The sequence below is a fragment of the Dama dama genome, chromosome 30, assembly GCF_033118175.1.
Source record: "Dama dama isolate Ldn47 chromosome 30, ASM3311817v1, whole genome shotgun sequence".
NCBI classification, from domain to species: domain Eukaryota; kingdom Metazoa; phylum Chordata; class Mammalia; order Artiodactyla; family Cervidae; genus Dama; species Dama dama.
Window position 1 is genome coordinate 76,113,042 of NC_083710.1, and position 17,845 is coordinate 76,130,886.

General features: G+C 39.6%; 1 protein-coding gene across 1 annotated transcript in view; it reads right to left on the bottom strand.

The window, feature by feature from the left end:
• LOC133049371 (ATP-binding cassette sub-family C member 4-like) overlaps positions 1-17,845 on the bottom strand; it is a 157,169-nt gene that overhangs the window by 68,139 nt on the left and 71,185 nt on the right. The window contains exons 16-20 of the mRNA XM_061133344.1: positions 12,941-13,037; positions 7,230-7,418; positions 4,594-4,734; positions 3,753-3,790; positions 3,265-3,359 (exon numbers count right to left, since the gene is read on the bottom strand). Coding sequence (XP_060989327.1) covers positions 3,265-3,359; positions 3,753-3,790; positions 4,594-4,734; positions 7,230-7,418; positions 12,941-13,037 — 560 coding nt within the window. The remainder of the gene's footprint in view (positions 1-3,264; positions 3,360-3,752; positions 3,791-4,593; positions 4,735-7,229; positions 7,419-12,940; positions 13,038-17,845) is intronic.

Consider the following 17,845-nt stretch of genomic DNA (forward strand, 5'->3'; position numbering starts at 1 on the left):
ATTTCTTACTGTTTTATAGAAACACAAAGCATTCGTAATTGAAAATAAATTTAAATTAATATTTTATTAATGACATAAATGAGTACCTGCTATGCATATAAAAATTAAAATATCCCTCTTCATATCTCATGAACTCACAATGTCAAATAGAATGGAGATAATTTCTGAAATAAAAACCCTATCAAGTATTTTTTTTCTACTTCAGCTGACACATCACTGTTATTTTAGCTCTGGAAGCTACTCAAATTCCTAGTTCCATCAATAGGCATTTGCCTTAGCTCACCAAACTATATGAATGTATCATAGAATTCTTTCCTTCTTCCTTAAAGCCCCCATAGTCCACTAATTCAGAAGGTAAACAGGTAACAGATTTTGGTTTCTTAGATCAATGCAATAAACACCAAATTTAAATTAGTGAATTCTTACAAAAATAACTATCTTTGCAGAAAGCTTACTTAAGCTTACAAAGCTTAATTCCCATGGGAATATTTAATATTTTAGATAAGGATTTCCTTTTAAAAGTATGTAATGCTGTTAGAAAGTGTTCTAGTTTCATTCTTTTACAAGTGGTTGACCAGTTTTCCCAGCACCACTTGTTAAAGAGGTTGTCTATTTTCCATTGTATATTCTTGCCTCCTTTGTCAAAGATAAGGTGTCCATAGGTTCATGGATTTATCTCTGGGCTTTCTATTCTGTTCCATTGATCTATATTTCTGTCTTTGTGCCAGTACCATACTGTCTTGATGACTGTGGCTTTGTAGTATAGTCTGAAGTCAGGCAGGTTGATTCCTCCAGTTCCACTCTTCTTTCTCAAGATTACTTTGGCTATTCGAAGTTTTTTGTATTTCCATACAAATTGTGAAATTATTTGTTCTAGTTCTATGAAAAATACCATTGGTAGCCTGATAGGGATTGCATTGAATCTATAGATTGCTTTGGATAGTATACTGATTTTGACAATATTGATTCTTCCAATCCATGAACACAGTGTATTTCTCCATCTGTTTGTGTCCTCTTTGATTTCTTTCATCAGTGTTTTATAGTTTTCTATGTATAGGTCTTTTGTTTCTTTAGGTAGATATATTCCTAAGTATTTCATTCTTTTTGTTGCAATGGTGAATGGTATTGTTTCCTTAATTTCTCTGTTTTCTCATTGTTAGTGTATAGGAATGCAAGGGATTTCTGTGTGTTAATTTTATATCCTGCAACTTTACTATATTCATTGATTAGCTCTAGTAATTTTCTGGTAGAGTCTTTAGGGTTTTCTATGTAGAGGATCATGTCATCTGCAAACAGCGAGAGTTTCACTTCTTCTTTTCCTATCTGGATTCCTTTTACTTCTTTTTCTGCTCTGATTGCTGTGGCCAAAACTTCCAAAACTATGTTGAATAGAGGTGGTGAGAGTGGGCACCATTGTCTTGTTCCTAATTTTAGGGGAAATGCTTTCAATTTTTCACCACTGAGGGTAATGCTTGCTGTGGGTTTGTCATATATAGCTTTTATTATGTTGAGGTATGTTCCTTCTATTCCTGCTTTCTGGAGAGTTTTAGTCATAAATGGATGTTGAATTTTGTCAAAGACTTTTTCTGCATCTATTGAGATAATCATATGGTTTTTATCTTTCAATTTGTTAATGTGGTGTATTACATTGAATACATGTAAATCCATGGCTGATCCGTGGCAATGTATGGCAAAAACCACTAGAATATTATAAAGTAATTAGCCTCCAACTAATAAAAATAAATGGAAAAATAAAGAGAGAAAGAAAAAGTTAAATTTTAAAAAAGTATGTAATGCTACATACATTCTAAGCACTCCAGTGAAAGCAGAGAGCTATGTTAATATTCGACTGGCAAGTCAGATGTCAAATTAATCACACAATTGGGGAAATGATAACACTGTGATCTCAAGGTAAGAAACAGAAGGAATCCTAATTCTCAGGCACTGAACTTTTCCCTGCTTAGTTAATTAGTTAGGCTCAAGTGATGAGCATTGTGGCAAAAGGAACTCTGCACACCTGTGCTGTGCCTGTGTGCTAAGTCACTTCAGTCATGCCCGACTTTGAGATCCCATGAACTGAAGCCTACCAGGCTCCTCTGTCCATGGGATTTTCCAAACAAGAGTAGCGGAGTGAGTTGCCATGTCCTCCTCCAGGGGATCTTCCCAACCCAAGAACTGACCCAGGTCTCATGTCTTTTGTATTAGCAGGCAGGTTCTTTATCACTAGTACTAGTTTTTTCTCAAGGAAAGCCTGAGAGGGTATTTACTTGAGTGCACCATTGCTGCCAAAGGATTTCATCCAAGTTCAACAAATGCCAAGGTTTTTTTAATTTATTTATTTATTTTAATTGGAGGCTAATTAATTTAAAATATTTTAGTGGTTTTGCCATACAAAGTAAAAAATATTACTACATAAAAAAATAAAATAAAATAAACAAATGCCAGGGTTTATCAGACAAAATTGGAACAATCTGAAATATAAGGTGGGGATTTGACTCTAATCCTCTTGCCCATTCATACATCATATATCATATCATATATATATGATCATATATATCATATATATATATATATATATCATATTTATGGATGGGATTAGAGTCAAATCCCCACCTTATGTTTCAGATTGTTCCAATTTTTTCTGATAAACCTTGGCATTTGTTTTTTTATTAAAGGAACCTATTAGAATGGACAAACCACATATTTCCTGTGGCTGATTTTCTAAATGTGCAATCCTGATTTAGCTTCCAAAATTTCCAGAGCAAATTAAGAGTCTTCATTCACCCTCTTTCTCCTAGCAGATGTTTTTTTATACTTTATTTACTTTTGGCTGCTCTGAGTCTTCATTGCTGTGCACAGGTTTTCTATAGTTTCAGCGAGCAAGGACTAATCTCTAGTTTTGGTGTGTGGGCTTCTCATTGCAGTGGCTTCTCTTGTTGCAGAGCATGGGCTCTCAGGTTCGTGGTCTTTAGCAGTTGCTGTATGCAGGCTCTAGACAGCAGGTTCAGTAGTTATGGTGCACGGGCTTAGTTGTTCCACAGCATGTGAAATCTTCCCAGATCAAGATTAAACCCGGGTCCCCTGCATTGGCAGATGGATTCTTAACACTGGACCACCAAAGAAGTTCATTTTCTCAAACAATTATTCTCATTAATTCATAGAGTAAATGTGACTCAGACTCTTAATCTTTTAAGAAATTATTGAATTACTCCTGGGAGCCCTAGTTGCTCATACAGGCTCATTGTAAGTACCTCAGACTCTCACCTGAGTAAACTGTAAGGTACCAGGCAGGATTAGGCACCACAAGTACTTTTCCTTTTCCATGTGCTATGGCATACAGACTACTCTCTTCATTTGCCCTATGAAATAGGGAGGAAAATACTATGTTATAGACAGAATTTAGATAAATAACAAAAATAATTACCTTCAATTTATGAGATGTATTTTATGCTGGAATATGGTTCCCAACTCACCGGGCCCTGTGTCCTTTTAGCTTATAAAGATTCATTTTGAAACATGACTTTCAGTTCTCAAAACTGTCTGTAAGGAAGCTGCTGAGGGTCAGACATGGGGAAGGACCATGGGAAGGTCACATGCCACCAGCAAGAACTTTACTTTTTCTTCAGAGAAAAACAATGTGAGGGTCAGAAGAGGAGGCTGAACAATCCCCACCCCTCCCCCACCGACTCTGTGGGAAAGTGAGGCTTTGTGTAGATTTCACAGCACTTTGGGTCAGACCAGGAATCACTCACCAGTCTTGAAGCCACCAGTCCTGCAGACCGTAGACAACCTGGAGTAGGAAACAACAGTCACTCACACACTGACATTACTGAGCCCTCACACCATGCTCACTAGGATGGGGGATGGAAAGGCTCCAAAACATGGAGATGGTCCTTCCAGCTCAGGTCTGCACCACGCTCCACACCCCAGATGACCACAGGTCAGGGAAGGGCATGTTACATTTTAAAATCTTTAGAAGACATCCTTTTTTTTTTTTTTTTTTTTTTTTTCGAGAAGGTCTCTGTCATGTTCTCAGGACATCATGTACTCAAGCATAACTCATTTTGCTCCTCACAGAGTGTATTTCAGTGCAAATCCAAGTGGACTGCTAAATACTGCAATGGTAGTATAAACGTTGAATTTGGGGAAGGAAAAAAGACTGACAGGTACTGTGATGGTCAGTTTTATATATCAGCTTGGCCAAACCAGTCTGCAGTGATTCAACCAAACACTTATGTAGAAATTGCCATGAAGGTGTTTTGTGAATGTGGTTCACATCCATCATTAGAAGTGAAGTAGACAAAACCACCCTCAACACTGTGGTGGCCTCGTCAGGTCAGTCAAAGGCCTGAAGAGCAAAACTTGAGGCTTCTGGGAAGAGGAAGAAATTCTGCTTCAAGACAGGAGGGTCAGCTCCTGCCTGAGGCTTCAGGCTGCAGACCTGCCTTTTTGATTTCACATTCACCCAGATAGATCTCATAACCTCATGAGCCAGTTCTTTGACATAAATCTTGTAATATACATTATTAAAAATAATAAAATAGCATAAATATCAAGTTGAAGGCACAAACAAAAATAAATGTCCTTATTTACCTGAGCTGTGATGTTTACCAGAATAAGAAAAATGATGATAAACCAGTGAGTGCCAGCTGTGTAGTAATTCTCATAGGTCTTAAAACCAACTTTTCCTTCTGAACGACCCTCAAGTGATAGCATGACCTGCATATTCTCAGTCTGGGAGGGAAAAAAAGGCAGAGAGAGACAAAAGTTTAAATAATGAACCCAAAATTTCAAAAGTTGAACAATGCCCTCCATTGCAAAGCTGTGGGGAAACAGACATATCTCACACAATGGATTGCAGGATGGTCCATCTCCTCTGGAGAAGGGTGTGGGAGTATCTGGCCAAACCATGTTATGTGTTTAGACTTAGACCCAGCCATCCCACTCCTAGGAATCTATTAGAAAAATGAAAAAATCATTAGCATGAGGCTATTCACTACTGGATGGCTTTGCTTAAAGTCAATCATGACTCTAAGCATACACACAACATATCCAATTCAAGTACAAATGCAGAAGCTTATTCCAAAATGATACACAAAATGATATGAGGCTAATATATCCTTCTAGATGACTTGTCATCACTCAATAATGGAAACATAAAACATGCTTAGGGCTCAAAATACTAGACAAATACAGTAAACTGAGTTTACTCAGTGAGTTGGAGTAATGTGAGTTTGGATTAGCAGGAGGACAGCATATGATCCAAATCTATTTGGTTTCTGAGTTTCAGAAAGTAATTTCTGACTGTGGAATGTAAGGAACTAATCTGAATACTTATCAGAATCATCCAGGCTCCGGGGTCTGGATAGTGAGGGTTTGGATACTGAGGAATACCTGTGTATGTATTTAAGGGAGATCTAAAGCTCAACATTCAGAAAACTAAGATCATGGCATATGGTCCCATCACTTCATGGGAAATAGATGGGGAAACAGTGGAAGCAGTGTCAGACTTTATTTTGGGGAGCTCCAAAATCACTGCAGATGGTGATTGCAGCCATGAAATTAAAAGACGCTTACTCCTTGGAAGGAAAGTTATGACTAACTAGATAGCATGTTAAAAAGCAGAGACATTACTTTGCCAACAAAGGTCCGTCTAGTCAAGGCTATGGTTTTTCCAGTGGTCATGTATGGATGTGAGAGTTGGATTGTGAAGAAAGCTGAGCACTGAAGAATTGAAGCTTCTGAGTGTGGTGTTGGAGAAGACTCTTGTGAGTCCCTTGGACTGCAAGGAGATCCAACCAGTCCATCCTAAAGGAGATCAGTCCTGGGTGTTCATTGGAAGGACTGATGCTGAAGCTGAAATTCCAATACTTTGGCCACCTCATGCGAAGAGTTGACTCACTGGAAAAGGCCCTGATGCTGGGAGGGATTGGAGGCAGGAAGAGAAGGGGACAACAGAGGATGAGATGGCTGGATGGCATCACTGACTCGATGGACATGAGTTTGAGTAAACTCCGGGAGTTGGTGATGGACAGGAAGGCCTGGAGTGCTGCGACTCATGGGGTCACAAAGAGTTGGACACAACTGAGCGACTGAACTGACTGACTGACTGACTGAGTGCATTTCTGGGCTTCCCTGGTAACTCAGCAGTCAAGAATCGACCTGCAATGCAGGAGATACGGCTTTGATCCTCGGGTCAGGAAGATCTCCTGGAGAAGGAAATAGCCACCAACTCCAGTATTCTTGAATAGGAAACCCTATGGATAGAGGATCCTAACAGGCTATAGTTCATGGAGTTGCAAAAGAGGTGGACATGACTTAGTGACTAAACAACAACAACAGTAATTGCATTTCTGTCTGGAGGACTTGAACTCATTATAGAGTCACAGGAGCCAAGGATGTCCTGGACTTTATGCTGGCCACTGGGTATTCAAGGTGGATAAGATGTGGATCTCAGTCTTGAAAGATATGAAAGGAAGATGAGAACTAACTCCAAAGTCTGCTATGTGCTAGGTCCTTTGCACAGGGTATCTCTGGCCTATCACAAACAATCTGACCATAGGGCAAAATAATACTATTAGTCATCTGCAATGCCAGAACATTCCAACATATAGGAATGGTAGCTGATTTATGGGCTTCCCCAGTGGCTCAGTGGTAAAGAATCTGCCTGCCAATGCAGGAGATATAGATTAGATACCTGGATCAGGAAGATCCCCTGGAGAAGAGCCCATTCCATTATTCTTGCCTGGGAAATCCCATGGATAGAGGAACCTGGCAAGCTACAGTCTATGGAGTCACAAAGAGTCAGACACAACTGAGTGACTGAGCACTGAACACACACGTAGTTGATTTAATGTGGCCATGGTAAGACTCAGTCTAAAGGGAGTTTTCACATGAAGCTTTTAGATGCATAATGGAAGCCAGTGGCCACCAGGAAAAGCATGATTTAACCATAATAAACTGAAGAGTTCTCGTATCAGAGTGAGAAACATATAACTAGGAATTCATAGCAGTGAACTCACTGCTGACCTCTATAAGAGTCTCTATCCTAAACCTAAGGGAAAACCCTAATCAGGCTTGCTACCTCCATGTTCTTGTAATTCTACCAATTCCCTGAATTAAGACTTTGGATCTGAGGACCTACTTCTGAACAAAGGAAGATGTCAGAATGAAGGTCCATGAGGCCAAGAGAGAACAGATCAGGGCATGATATAGGATGAGAAACTCACATCTTGGTCCTCTGGAGCAGCGTCTTTCACCAAGGGTCTAGAAGACTCTTGAGATAGAACTGAAGGCTCAGAGGAGGTCTGATTCTTCACTGAAGATGGTTCACCCTCCTCCTTCTTCTTTAAAAGGGAATCAAAATATACCCAGGATTTCAGAAACTCACTGTAAGTCCCCTCTCGCACCATCTCACCCTAAAATAAAAATAAAGAATTTGAGAGGAATGCATTTGCATTTGATAATACTAATCTAATATAAATAGTAATCAAGATTTTTAGCTTGTGGTTTTCCTAAGAAAATGATCCCTATGTTTGGAATTCTGCTTGACAAATAGGTCAGCTCAACTGAACACAGAATTAAACATCCTGTTCTCTGCCAAACCCTCCCTTAGGTGCCAGGGGCATGAAAGAAACATGTGCTCAAGTCACTGACATAATCACCATGGGCACATGGGGAAGCAAGAAGTACAGACGTTGGTGGAAGGATGAGCACAGTCTCTAGACAACATGGGAATTGAGAGAAGCCTCATGTGGCAAGCAGAATTTTAGAAAACAGTCAATTGAGGGGATTTCCAGGAAAGAAATTTAACCTTGAGCCAGAGATGGGCATAACCATATCTACACAGGTAGGAGTCAGTCATCAAATCTTCGTTGACCATTGTCAGTCACAGTTTCACATCCCCCGCTGGGAAAGGATGTGTAGGAAGTAGCCATGAACTGAGAACACCCAGGAGCTAAGTCTCCATGGTCTTTACAACTTCCCCACAAATGGAGGAAGTTCCTATCTGAAAATTCGATATTCCACCTGATAAAGTAACTAAGCAAGGAGGCCATAGACTGGGTAACTCTAATAGTTTGGGAGCATGTACTAGCAAACCAAAGCCTAAGCCAGAATTGGTGCACTCAAATCTGAGAAAAAACTCAAGAACGATCAATCACAAAGAGCCAACCAGGTTTCCCCAAATCAAGCAACTGCTTAAGTGACAGCTGATCTAGTCATTTTCTTTGAACATGTGTGACAAATCATTGCAATTTTCAAAACAAGTGGTACAGGGAAAACTGGTAAACCACTTGTAAAAGAATGAAACTAAACACTTTCTAACACCATACGCAAAAATAAACTCAAAATGGATTAAAGATCTAAATATAAGGCCAGAAACTATAAAACTCCTAGAGGAAAACATAGGCAAAACACTCTCTGACATAAATCACAGCAAGATCCTCTATGACCCACTCCCAGAGTAATGGAAATAAAAGCAAAAATAAACAAATGGGACCTAATTAAACTTAAAAGCTTTTGCACAATGAAGGAAACTATAAGAAAGGTGAAAAGACACCCCTCACAATGGGAGAAAATAATAGAAAACATAACAACTGACAAATAATTCATCTCCAAAATATACAAGCAACTCAGGCAGCTCCAAACAAGAAAAATAAACGACCCAATCAAAAAATGGACCAAAGAACTAAACAGACATTTCTCCAAAGAAGACATACAGATGGCTAACAAACACATGAAAAGATGCTCAACATCACTCATTAACAGAGAAATGCAAATTAAAACCACAACAAGGTACCATCTTACACCAGTCAGAATGGCTGCCATCAAAAAGTCTACAAATGCCAAACCAAACAAAAGAGGAGGAGATATGGAGTCTACCTGAAAAAGAATTCAGAATAATGATAGTAAAAATGATCCGGATGCATGAGACAACTGCTCAGAGTGTTGCACTGGGAAGACCCAGAGGGATGGGATGGGGAGGGAGGTGGGAGGGGGGATCAGGATGGGGAACACATGTAAATCCATGGCTGATTCATGTCAATGTATGGCAAAAACCACTACAATATTGTAAAGTAATTAGCCTCCAACTAATAAAAATAAATGAAAAATAAATGTATAAATAATAAAATAACAAAATCTTGAAAACAAAATAGAGTTACAGATAAATAGCCTGGAGACAAGGATTGAGAAGATGCAAGAAATGTTTTACAAGGACCTAGAAGAAATTTTAAAAAGTCAATCAATAATGAATAATGCAATAAATGCGATCAAAAACATTCTGGAGGGAACCAACAGTCGAATAATGGAGGCAGAAGATAGGATAAGTGAGGTAGAAGATAGAATGGTAGAAATAAATGAAGCAGAGAAGAAAGAAGAATTAAAAGAAATGAGGACAACCTCAGAGACTTACAGGAGAATGTTAAACTCCCCAACATTTGAATCATAGGAGTCCCAGAAGAAGACAAAAAGAAAGGCCATGAGAAAATATTTGAGGAGATAATAGTTGGAAACTTCCCTAAAATGGGGAAGGAAATAGTCATACAAGTCCAAGAAAGCCAGAGAGTCCCAAACAGGATAGACCCAAGGCAAAACACCCCAAGACATACATTAATCAAATTAACAAAGATAAAACACAAAGACCAAATATTAAAAACAGCAAAGGAAAAACAACAATTAACACACAAGGGGATTCCCATAAGGATATCAGCTGATCTTTCAATACAAACTCTTCAGGCCAGAAGGGAATGGCAGGACATACTTAAAGTGATGAAAGAGGAAAACCTACAACCCAGATTACTGTACCCAGCAAGGATCTCATTCAGATATGAAGGAGAATTCAAACGCTTTATGGACAAGCAAAAGCTCACAGAATTCAGCACCACCAAACCAGCTCTTCAACAAATGCTACAGGATCTTCTCTAGACAGGAAACACAGAAAGGCTGTATAAACTTGAACCCAAAACAACAAAGTAAATGGCAATGGGACAATACTTATCAATAATTACCTTAAATGTAAATGGGTTGAATGCCCCAACCAAAAGACAAACACTGGCTGAATGGATACAAAAACAAGACCCCTATATATGCTGTCTACAAGAGACCCACCTCAAAACAAGGGACACATACAGACTGAAAGTGAAGGGCTGGAAAAAAAATATTTCATGCAACTGGAGACCAAAAGAAAGCAGGAGTAGCGATACTCATATCAGATAAAATAGACTTTAAATAAAGGCTGTGAAAAGAGACAAAGGACACTACATAATAATCAAAGGATCAATCCAAGAAGATATAACAATTATAAATATATATGCACCCAACATAGGAGCACCGCAATATGTAAGACAAATGCTAACAAGTATTAAAGGGAAAATTAACAGTAACACAATAATAGTGGGAGAGTTTAACACCTCACTCACACCTATGGATAGATCAACTAAATAGAAAATTAGCACAGAAACACAAACTTTAAATGATACAATGGACCAGTTAGACCTAATTGATATCTATAGGACATTTCACACCAAAACAATGAATTTCACCTTTTCATCATGTGCACATGGAACCTTCTCCAGGACAGATCAAATCCTGGACCATAAATCTAGCTTTGGTAATTTCAAAAATATTGAAATCATTCCAAGCATATTTTCTGACTACAATCCAGTAAGATTAGAGGTCAATTACAGGAGAAAAACTATTAAAAATTCCAACATATGGAGGCTGAACAACACGCTTCTGAATAACCAACAAATCACAGAAGAAATCAAAAAAGTATTCAAAATAGGCATAGAAATTAATGAAAATGAAAACACAACAACTCAAAACCTATGGGACACTGTAAAAGCAGTGCTAAGGGGAAGGTTCATAGCAATACAGGCTTACCTCAAGAAACAAAAAAAAAAGGTCAAATAAACACCCTAACTCTACACCTAAAGCAACTAGAAAAGGAAGAAATGAAGAACACCCCAGTTCGCAGATGGAAAGAAATCTTAAAAATTAGGGCAGAAATAAATGCAAAAGAAACAAAAGAGACCATAGCAAAAATCAACAAAGCTAAAAGCTGGTTCTTTGAGAAGATAAATAAAATTGATAAACCATTAGCCAGGCTCATCAAGAAACAAAAGGAGAAGAACCAAATCAACAAAATTAGAAATGAAAATGGAGAAATCACAACAGACAACACAGAAATACAAAAGATCATAAGAGACTATTATCAGGAACTATATGCCAATAAAATGGACAACTTGGAAGAAATGGACAAACTCTTAGAAAAGTATAACTTTCCAAAACTGAACCAGGAAAAAATAGAAAATCTTAACAGACCCATCACAAGCACGGAAATCTAAACTGTAATCAGAAATCTTCCACCAAACAAAAGCCCAGGACCAGATGGCTTCACAGCTGAATTCTACCAAAAATTTAGAGAACAGCTAACACCTATCCTACTCAAACACTTCCAGAAAATTGCAGAGGAGGCCACCATTCTATGAGGCTACCATCACTCTAGTACCAAAACCAGACAAAGATGCCACAAAAAAAGAAAACTACAAGCCAATATCACTGATGAACATAGATGCAAAAATCCTTAACAAAATTCTAGCAAACAGAATCCAACAACATATTAAAAAGATCATACATCATGACCAAATGGGCCCCAGGGATGCAAGGATTCTTCCATATTTGCAAATCAATCAATGGTAATACACCACATTAACAAATTGAAAGATAAAAACCATAAGATTATTTCAATAGATGCAGAGAAAGCCTTTGACAAAATTCAGCATCCATTATGATAAAAACCCTCCAGAAAGCAGGAATAGAAGGAACATACCTCAACATAATAAAAGCTAAATGTGACAAACCCACAGCAAACATTAACCTCAATGGTGAAAAATTGAAAGCATTTCCCCTACAGTCAGGAACAAGACAATGGTGCCCACTCTCACCACTACTCCTCAACATAGTTTTGGAAGTTTTAGACACAGCGGTCAGAGAAGAAACAGAAATAAAAGGAATCCAGATTGGAAAAGAAGTAAAACTCTCACTGTATGCAGATGACATGATCCTCTACTTAGAAAACCCTAAAGGCTCCACCAGAAAATTACTAGGGATACCAATGAATAAAGCAAAGTGTCAGGATATAAAATTAACACACAGAAATCCCTTGCATTCCTATACACTAACAATGAGAAAACAGAAAGAGAAATTAAGGAAACAATTCCATTCACTATTGCAATGAAAAGAATAAAATATTTAGGAATATATCTACCTAAAGAAACAAAAGACCTATATATAGAAAATCATAAAACACTGATGAAAGAAATCAAAGAGGTCACAAACAGATGGAGAAATATACCTTGTTCATGGATTGGAAGAATCCATATAGTGAAAATGAATATACTAGCCAAAGCAATCTATAGATTCAATGCAATCCCTATCAAGCTACCAACGGTATTTTTCAGAGAACTAGAACAAATAATTTCACAATTTGTATGGAAATACAAAAAACCTCAAATAGCCAAAGTAATCCTGAGAAAGAAGATTGGAACTGGATGACCAGAGGGATGGGATGGGGAGGTAGGTGGGAGGGGGGTTTGGAATGGGGGGACACATGTACACCCATGGCTGAGTCATGTCAATGTATGACAAAAACCATAATATTGTAAAACAATTAGCCTCCAATTAAATTAATTTTAAAAATACAAGCAACATACAATAAATGAATAAATAATGTGCAATGTTTTCACTATTTTCTGACTCCATGAAACCAGACTCAACTGATTTACTCAGTGGCAAACAAAATATTAGGAAAGACTTTCAGGATGCAAAACCAAACCAAGGGAAGCTCTCCAAGGAGAGTGGTTTGTAGGGAAGGAGGCCTGGTCTTCAACACACCTTGAGTGCTAGCAAGATCCACAGACTTGTAGAAACTACTTACATATTTCAGTATCAGAATCTGACTTGCATCTTTTATGTACTGCAACTGATGAGTCACTAAGATTGTGATCTTCTCATGCAAGGCTTGGCAAATACACCTACAAATGTAAAAAGTACAGTATACAAAAGCATGAATGGGGGTGCTTCAAACTAAAAACTTCTATTTTGAAAACATAGTGAGACAAAAACAACACAGCAAAGATCTATAGTTTAAATATCAAATAAGCAATACAAATTAAATACAAACATAAATCAACAATACTGACTAGGTTCTAAATTTCATTAGCAAACTTGAATCCACTAAAAACAAAATTCTAAAAAACAGTCCAGTGAAGGATGCACCAACAGCTAAGTTTTTTTCCCAAAAAACAGAGCTTAACAATTATTTACATGTTTCATAAAGAAAAAGAATTGAGCAATACTGAGATTCCAAAATTTGACTGAGCTAAAAGATTATTTTATTGCAAGTCTTCTTTCATTAGGACCAAACACCTTCCAAACATGAAAATGAAAGAACAGAATCAAATGGCCCAAATCACAGTGGAAAATCATCCAACAGCTCAAAAGACACACCAATTCTCTTAGCCAAGACATGTGTATGAACAGGCCACCCAAGATGGCTATTCTCTTGTTCTCTGTATATCCCCTGCTGAACCAGTGGCTGCTTTACCTATACCCCCTCACACAACTGACCTTCCTATATACTTGCTCCAGGCTTCCCAGCTAATGACTGCTCTAGCTTTAGATCAGAACGCTCCACTTAACTTGTCAAAGGGGTGGGAGGAGCATGACCATCTGCTGGTTTCCATGGTAATCAACCAGCCCCTTATCTTAATTCTCCTATAATCAGTAATACATTAGTTCAGCATTCATACTAAGTCCCTTGACTAACACTTTTTTTCAGATTTAGTACTAAAGCTTTTAAGTACAATTTTTTCTCCTTAATTCATAATTACCTGCCAATTGTCCCCAAAGGCAGATGTTAATCAAATTTGAAGGGGCTGCTATGTCCAACATGGAGCAACCCAAAAGCTGTAAAATGTTTTCTTCCTAACATTCTATCACAGATGAGGTAATATAAATAATTACAAATAAGTGACCACGTGATGGCCTTGGGGTTTTCCTAAATAATGCCTTTATCCAAATCACTAGAAAGATACACTATTTTCCAAGTTTTTAAAGATTTTAAAGTCATGCTATAGAAATGATTGAGTCAGAAACCAGCTGTAAGCAGTTATCCCTATATAAGAGTTGTGTTAATCCTGTAGTCCATATATAATTCTATATAAAGGCTCTGTTATGAGGGGACACATGCCATGGGGGAGGGGATACAAATGATACAGACGGAGTCCCCACCTTCAGTCATTCAATCGGCAGAGGTTTGCTGAGGAGCCAGGCACCATCCTAAGTGCTAAGGATCCACCCACAGGTCAAGATAGAAGACAATACTCTGCACCATGTACAGGGGAACACACTGAGTAAGCATAGAAAATGCACTATCGGGCCATGATGTGTGGTCTGAAGGAAAAGCAAGGGGGGCTGCTGTCTTAGATAGAGTGACACCAGAGACCTGAGACTATCTGGGGAAATATTCCTGGAAGAAGACACAGCATGTGCAGGGGTCCTGGGATGGAACCTGCTTGGTGGAGGTACCTTCTGGTATTCACAGCTCATGTGGGGTGCTGCTGCTGCTAAGTCACTTCAGTCATGTCCGACTCTGTGCAACCCCATAGACGGCAGCCCACCAGGTTCCCCCATCCCTGGGATTCTCCAGGCAAGAACACTGGAGTGGTTGCCATTTCCTTCTCCAATGCATGAAAGTGAAAAGTGAAAGTGAAGTCGCTCAGTCATGTCCAACTCCTAGTGACCCCATGGACTGCAGCTTACCAGGCTCCTCCGTCCATGGGATTTTCCAGGCAAGAGTACTGGAGTGGGGTGCCATTTCCTTCTCCATATGTGGGGGGGGGGGCTCCATAATGGTCAGATGTGGCACTTGACAGCATATTAAAAATCAGAGACATCACTTTGCCAAAGTGAGACAAAGGTCTCTATAGTCAAAGCTATGGCTTTTCCAGCAGTCACGCATGAATTTGAGAGTCAGACCATAAAGTCTGAGCACCAATGAATAGACACTTTTGAACTGTGGTGTTGGAGAAGACCCTTGAAAGTCCCTTGGACAGCAAGGAGATCAAACTAGTCAATCCTAAAGGAAATAAACCCTGAACATTCAATTTGAAGGACTGATGCTGAAGCACCAATACTTTGGTCACCTGAGCAGTCACTGGAAAAGACCCTGAAGCTGGGAAAGATTGAAGGCAGGAGGGAAAGGGGACAACAGAGGATGAGATGGTTAGACAGCATCACAAACTCAATGAACATGAATCTGAGCAAACTCTGGGATATAGTGGAGGACAGAAGAGTCTAGCGTGCTGCAGTTCATGAGGTCTCAAAGAGTTGGACACAACTTAATGACTGAACAACAGCAGCAGTGAACTGAGGGCAGTGGGAAGACAGAGAGCACAGGCTCCCCAGGACTATCTGGGGAAATATTCCTGGAAGAAATATTCCTGCTGAGAAAACAGCAGGTCCCATCTTGCACCTTCCTTCTGGGTCCTGGCACACTGTTCCCTGGCTCTGGGACAGATGGACTAGTATGTACAGACAGACAGGGGTGAGAAAGGACCCCACAGAGCCAGCACAGCTGGATACCAAAGGGGAGTGGGGACAAGCTGGAAAGGCTGATGGGGGCAGACGGCAAGGCAACCTGTACTCTTTTTGAGGACCTGGAGCTGCATCCTGAATGTGAAGGGGGATGGGGGCCTGTTAAGAGCTGGAGCAGGAGGGTGAGCTGTGAAGACAGGAGTGTGGGAATCTGATCAGGACAGACCTGAAGGCTTGATGCAGGAGGCGGGGGTCTGGGATATAGGGCTGAACCAGGATGGGATCCTTTGCTGGACACAGGTGACACTGCATCAGTTCACCTAAGAGCTCTAACACTCCATAAGAGGTAGAACCCACTTAATGTCTACAACATAAAGTTGTAAAACTCACAAACCTTAAAAACCTTGGACATAGATTCATGAATGAAGGGAACTGTTAATGGCACTCCCCATTACCAAGCTTTGACATGACTACCATCTCTCATAGCATGTTGTTCCATCCAAATTTCTAACTTGAGAACATTCTACAGTTGCTGCTGAGTGATCTCCTAAATTAAATTCATGTTCCCTGCACTTGTTGTTCATTGTTCAGTTGCTCAGTCATGTCTGACTCTTTGCAACCCCATGGACTGCAGCACACCAGGCTTCCCTATCCTTCACCATCTCCCAGAGTTTACTATGACTCATGTCCACTTGGTCAGTGATGCTATCTGATAATTTCATCCTCTATAGTCCTCTTCTCCTGCCTTCAGTCTTTCCCAGCATCAGAGTCTTTTCCAATGAGTCAGCTCTTCGCATCAGGTGGCCAAAGTATTGGAGCTTCAGCTTCAGCATCAGTCCTTCCAAAGAATATTCATTTCCTTTAAGATTGACTAATTTGATCTCCTTGCAGTCCCTGCCCTAAGTTTCCCCAAAGAACATGTTTCTGATTAGCAAATAATAATCAACAAGATCGCTTCTATCAAGTATATATTCAAAGACTGGAGAGGACTTTATAAACACCTCCTGTGTTCTAAGAAAAACTTGAGAGAGATTTTGTGATCAACACACTGGTACTTGGCAATCTGAATGCCTTCCTCTCCCCTCCCTGTGACATGGATGCAATGACCAGCAGAAACTTCCTGGAGTGATGGCAAACTTGTGTAGATGCAAGACAGGTGGAAGACATTTGCAAGTTTAGGGTAGGGTGAACAGGAACAGGGAGGCTGAGCTACTCATGATACCAGGAGGATGGGGAGTGGGGAATCCCTGTCATAGCACTAGCACCTGTCACTGAACTCATGACAAGACACAAGGCGCTTCTCTAAGGGAAAATTCATTAACTGAGGATGAGGAGAGGGTGCAGAAGGGGCAGTCAAATCAAGGAGCTGGAAGCCATGCCACATGTCAGCCTCTCTGCTCTCTCATGTTCTCAAAGATTCAGTGCTACTGTGCACTTCTGTGTGTACATGTGTTAAAAAATACATAATATGAAATTTATCATTTTAATCATTTTTAAGTATATAGCTCAGTGGCATTAAGTCTGTTTACACTGTTGTGCAGCCATTGCCATCACTCATCTCCAGAGCTCTTTCATCACCTCAACACTAAGCACAAAGTTAAACAGACTTTGATGGCATCTGCTCCACAACCTGTGCTTAGTGGATGTGGAATCCCAGCTCCTGGTGTCCAGAGCACAGAGCTCCTCACACGGCTCCCTCTCACACAACTGACTCTGCTCAAATCTCTTTACTTTGCTATTTAGAACCTGTTGTGAATGAATTCTGTCCCCTTCAAAATTCACATGTTAACATGTTAGCTTCCTGTATTTTAGAATTTAGTGATAGGATCTTTAACAAGGCAACTGTCACCCTTAATTAAGGTGGGCCTAATCCAATCAGACTAGCGTCATTAGAAGGGGAGATTAGGATTTAAGGACAGAAATAAGGAGAGGGGTGCATGTGAACAGAGGGAAGACGATGTGAGGACATATCAAGGAGGATGCCATCAGAAACCAAGAAGAGAAGTCTCAGAAGAAAGGCTGGAAGATCTTGGATGTCCAGCCTTCAAAACTGTAAGAAAATAAATTTCTGTTCTTTAAGCACTGTCCTGCCCCCAACCCCCATCTGTTACAGCCTGCTAGAGAATATGTTTGTGTCCTCCACAATTCATATGTCAAAACCTAATTCCCAATGCGATGTTACTAGAAATGGGACTATTGGGAGGTTACCAGGTCATGAGGGTGTAGCCTCTGTGAATGGCATTCA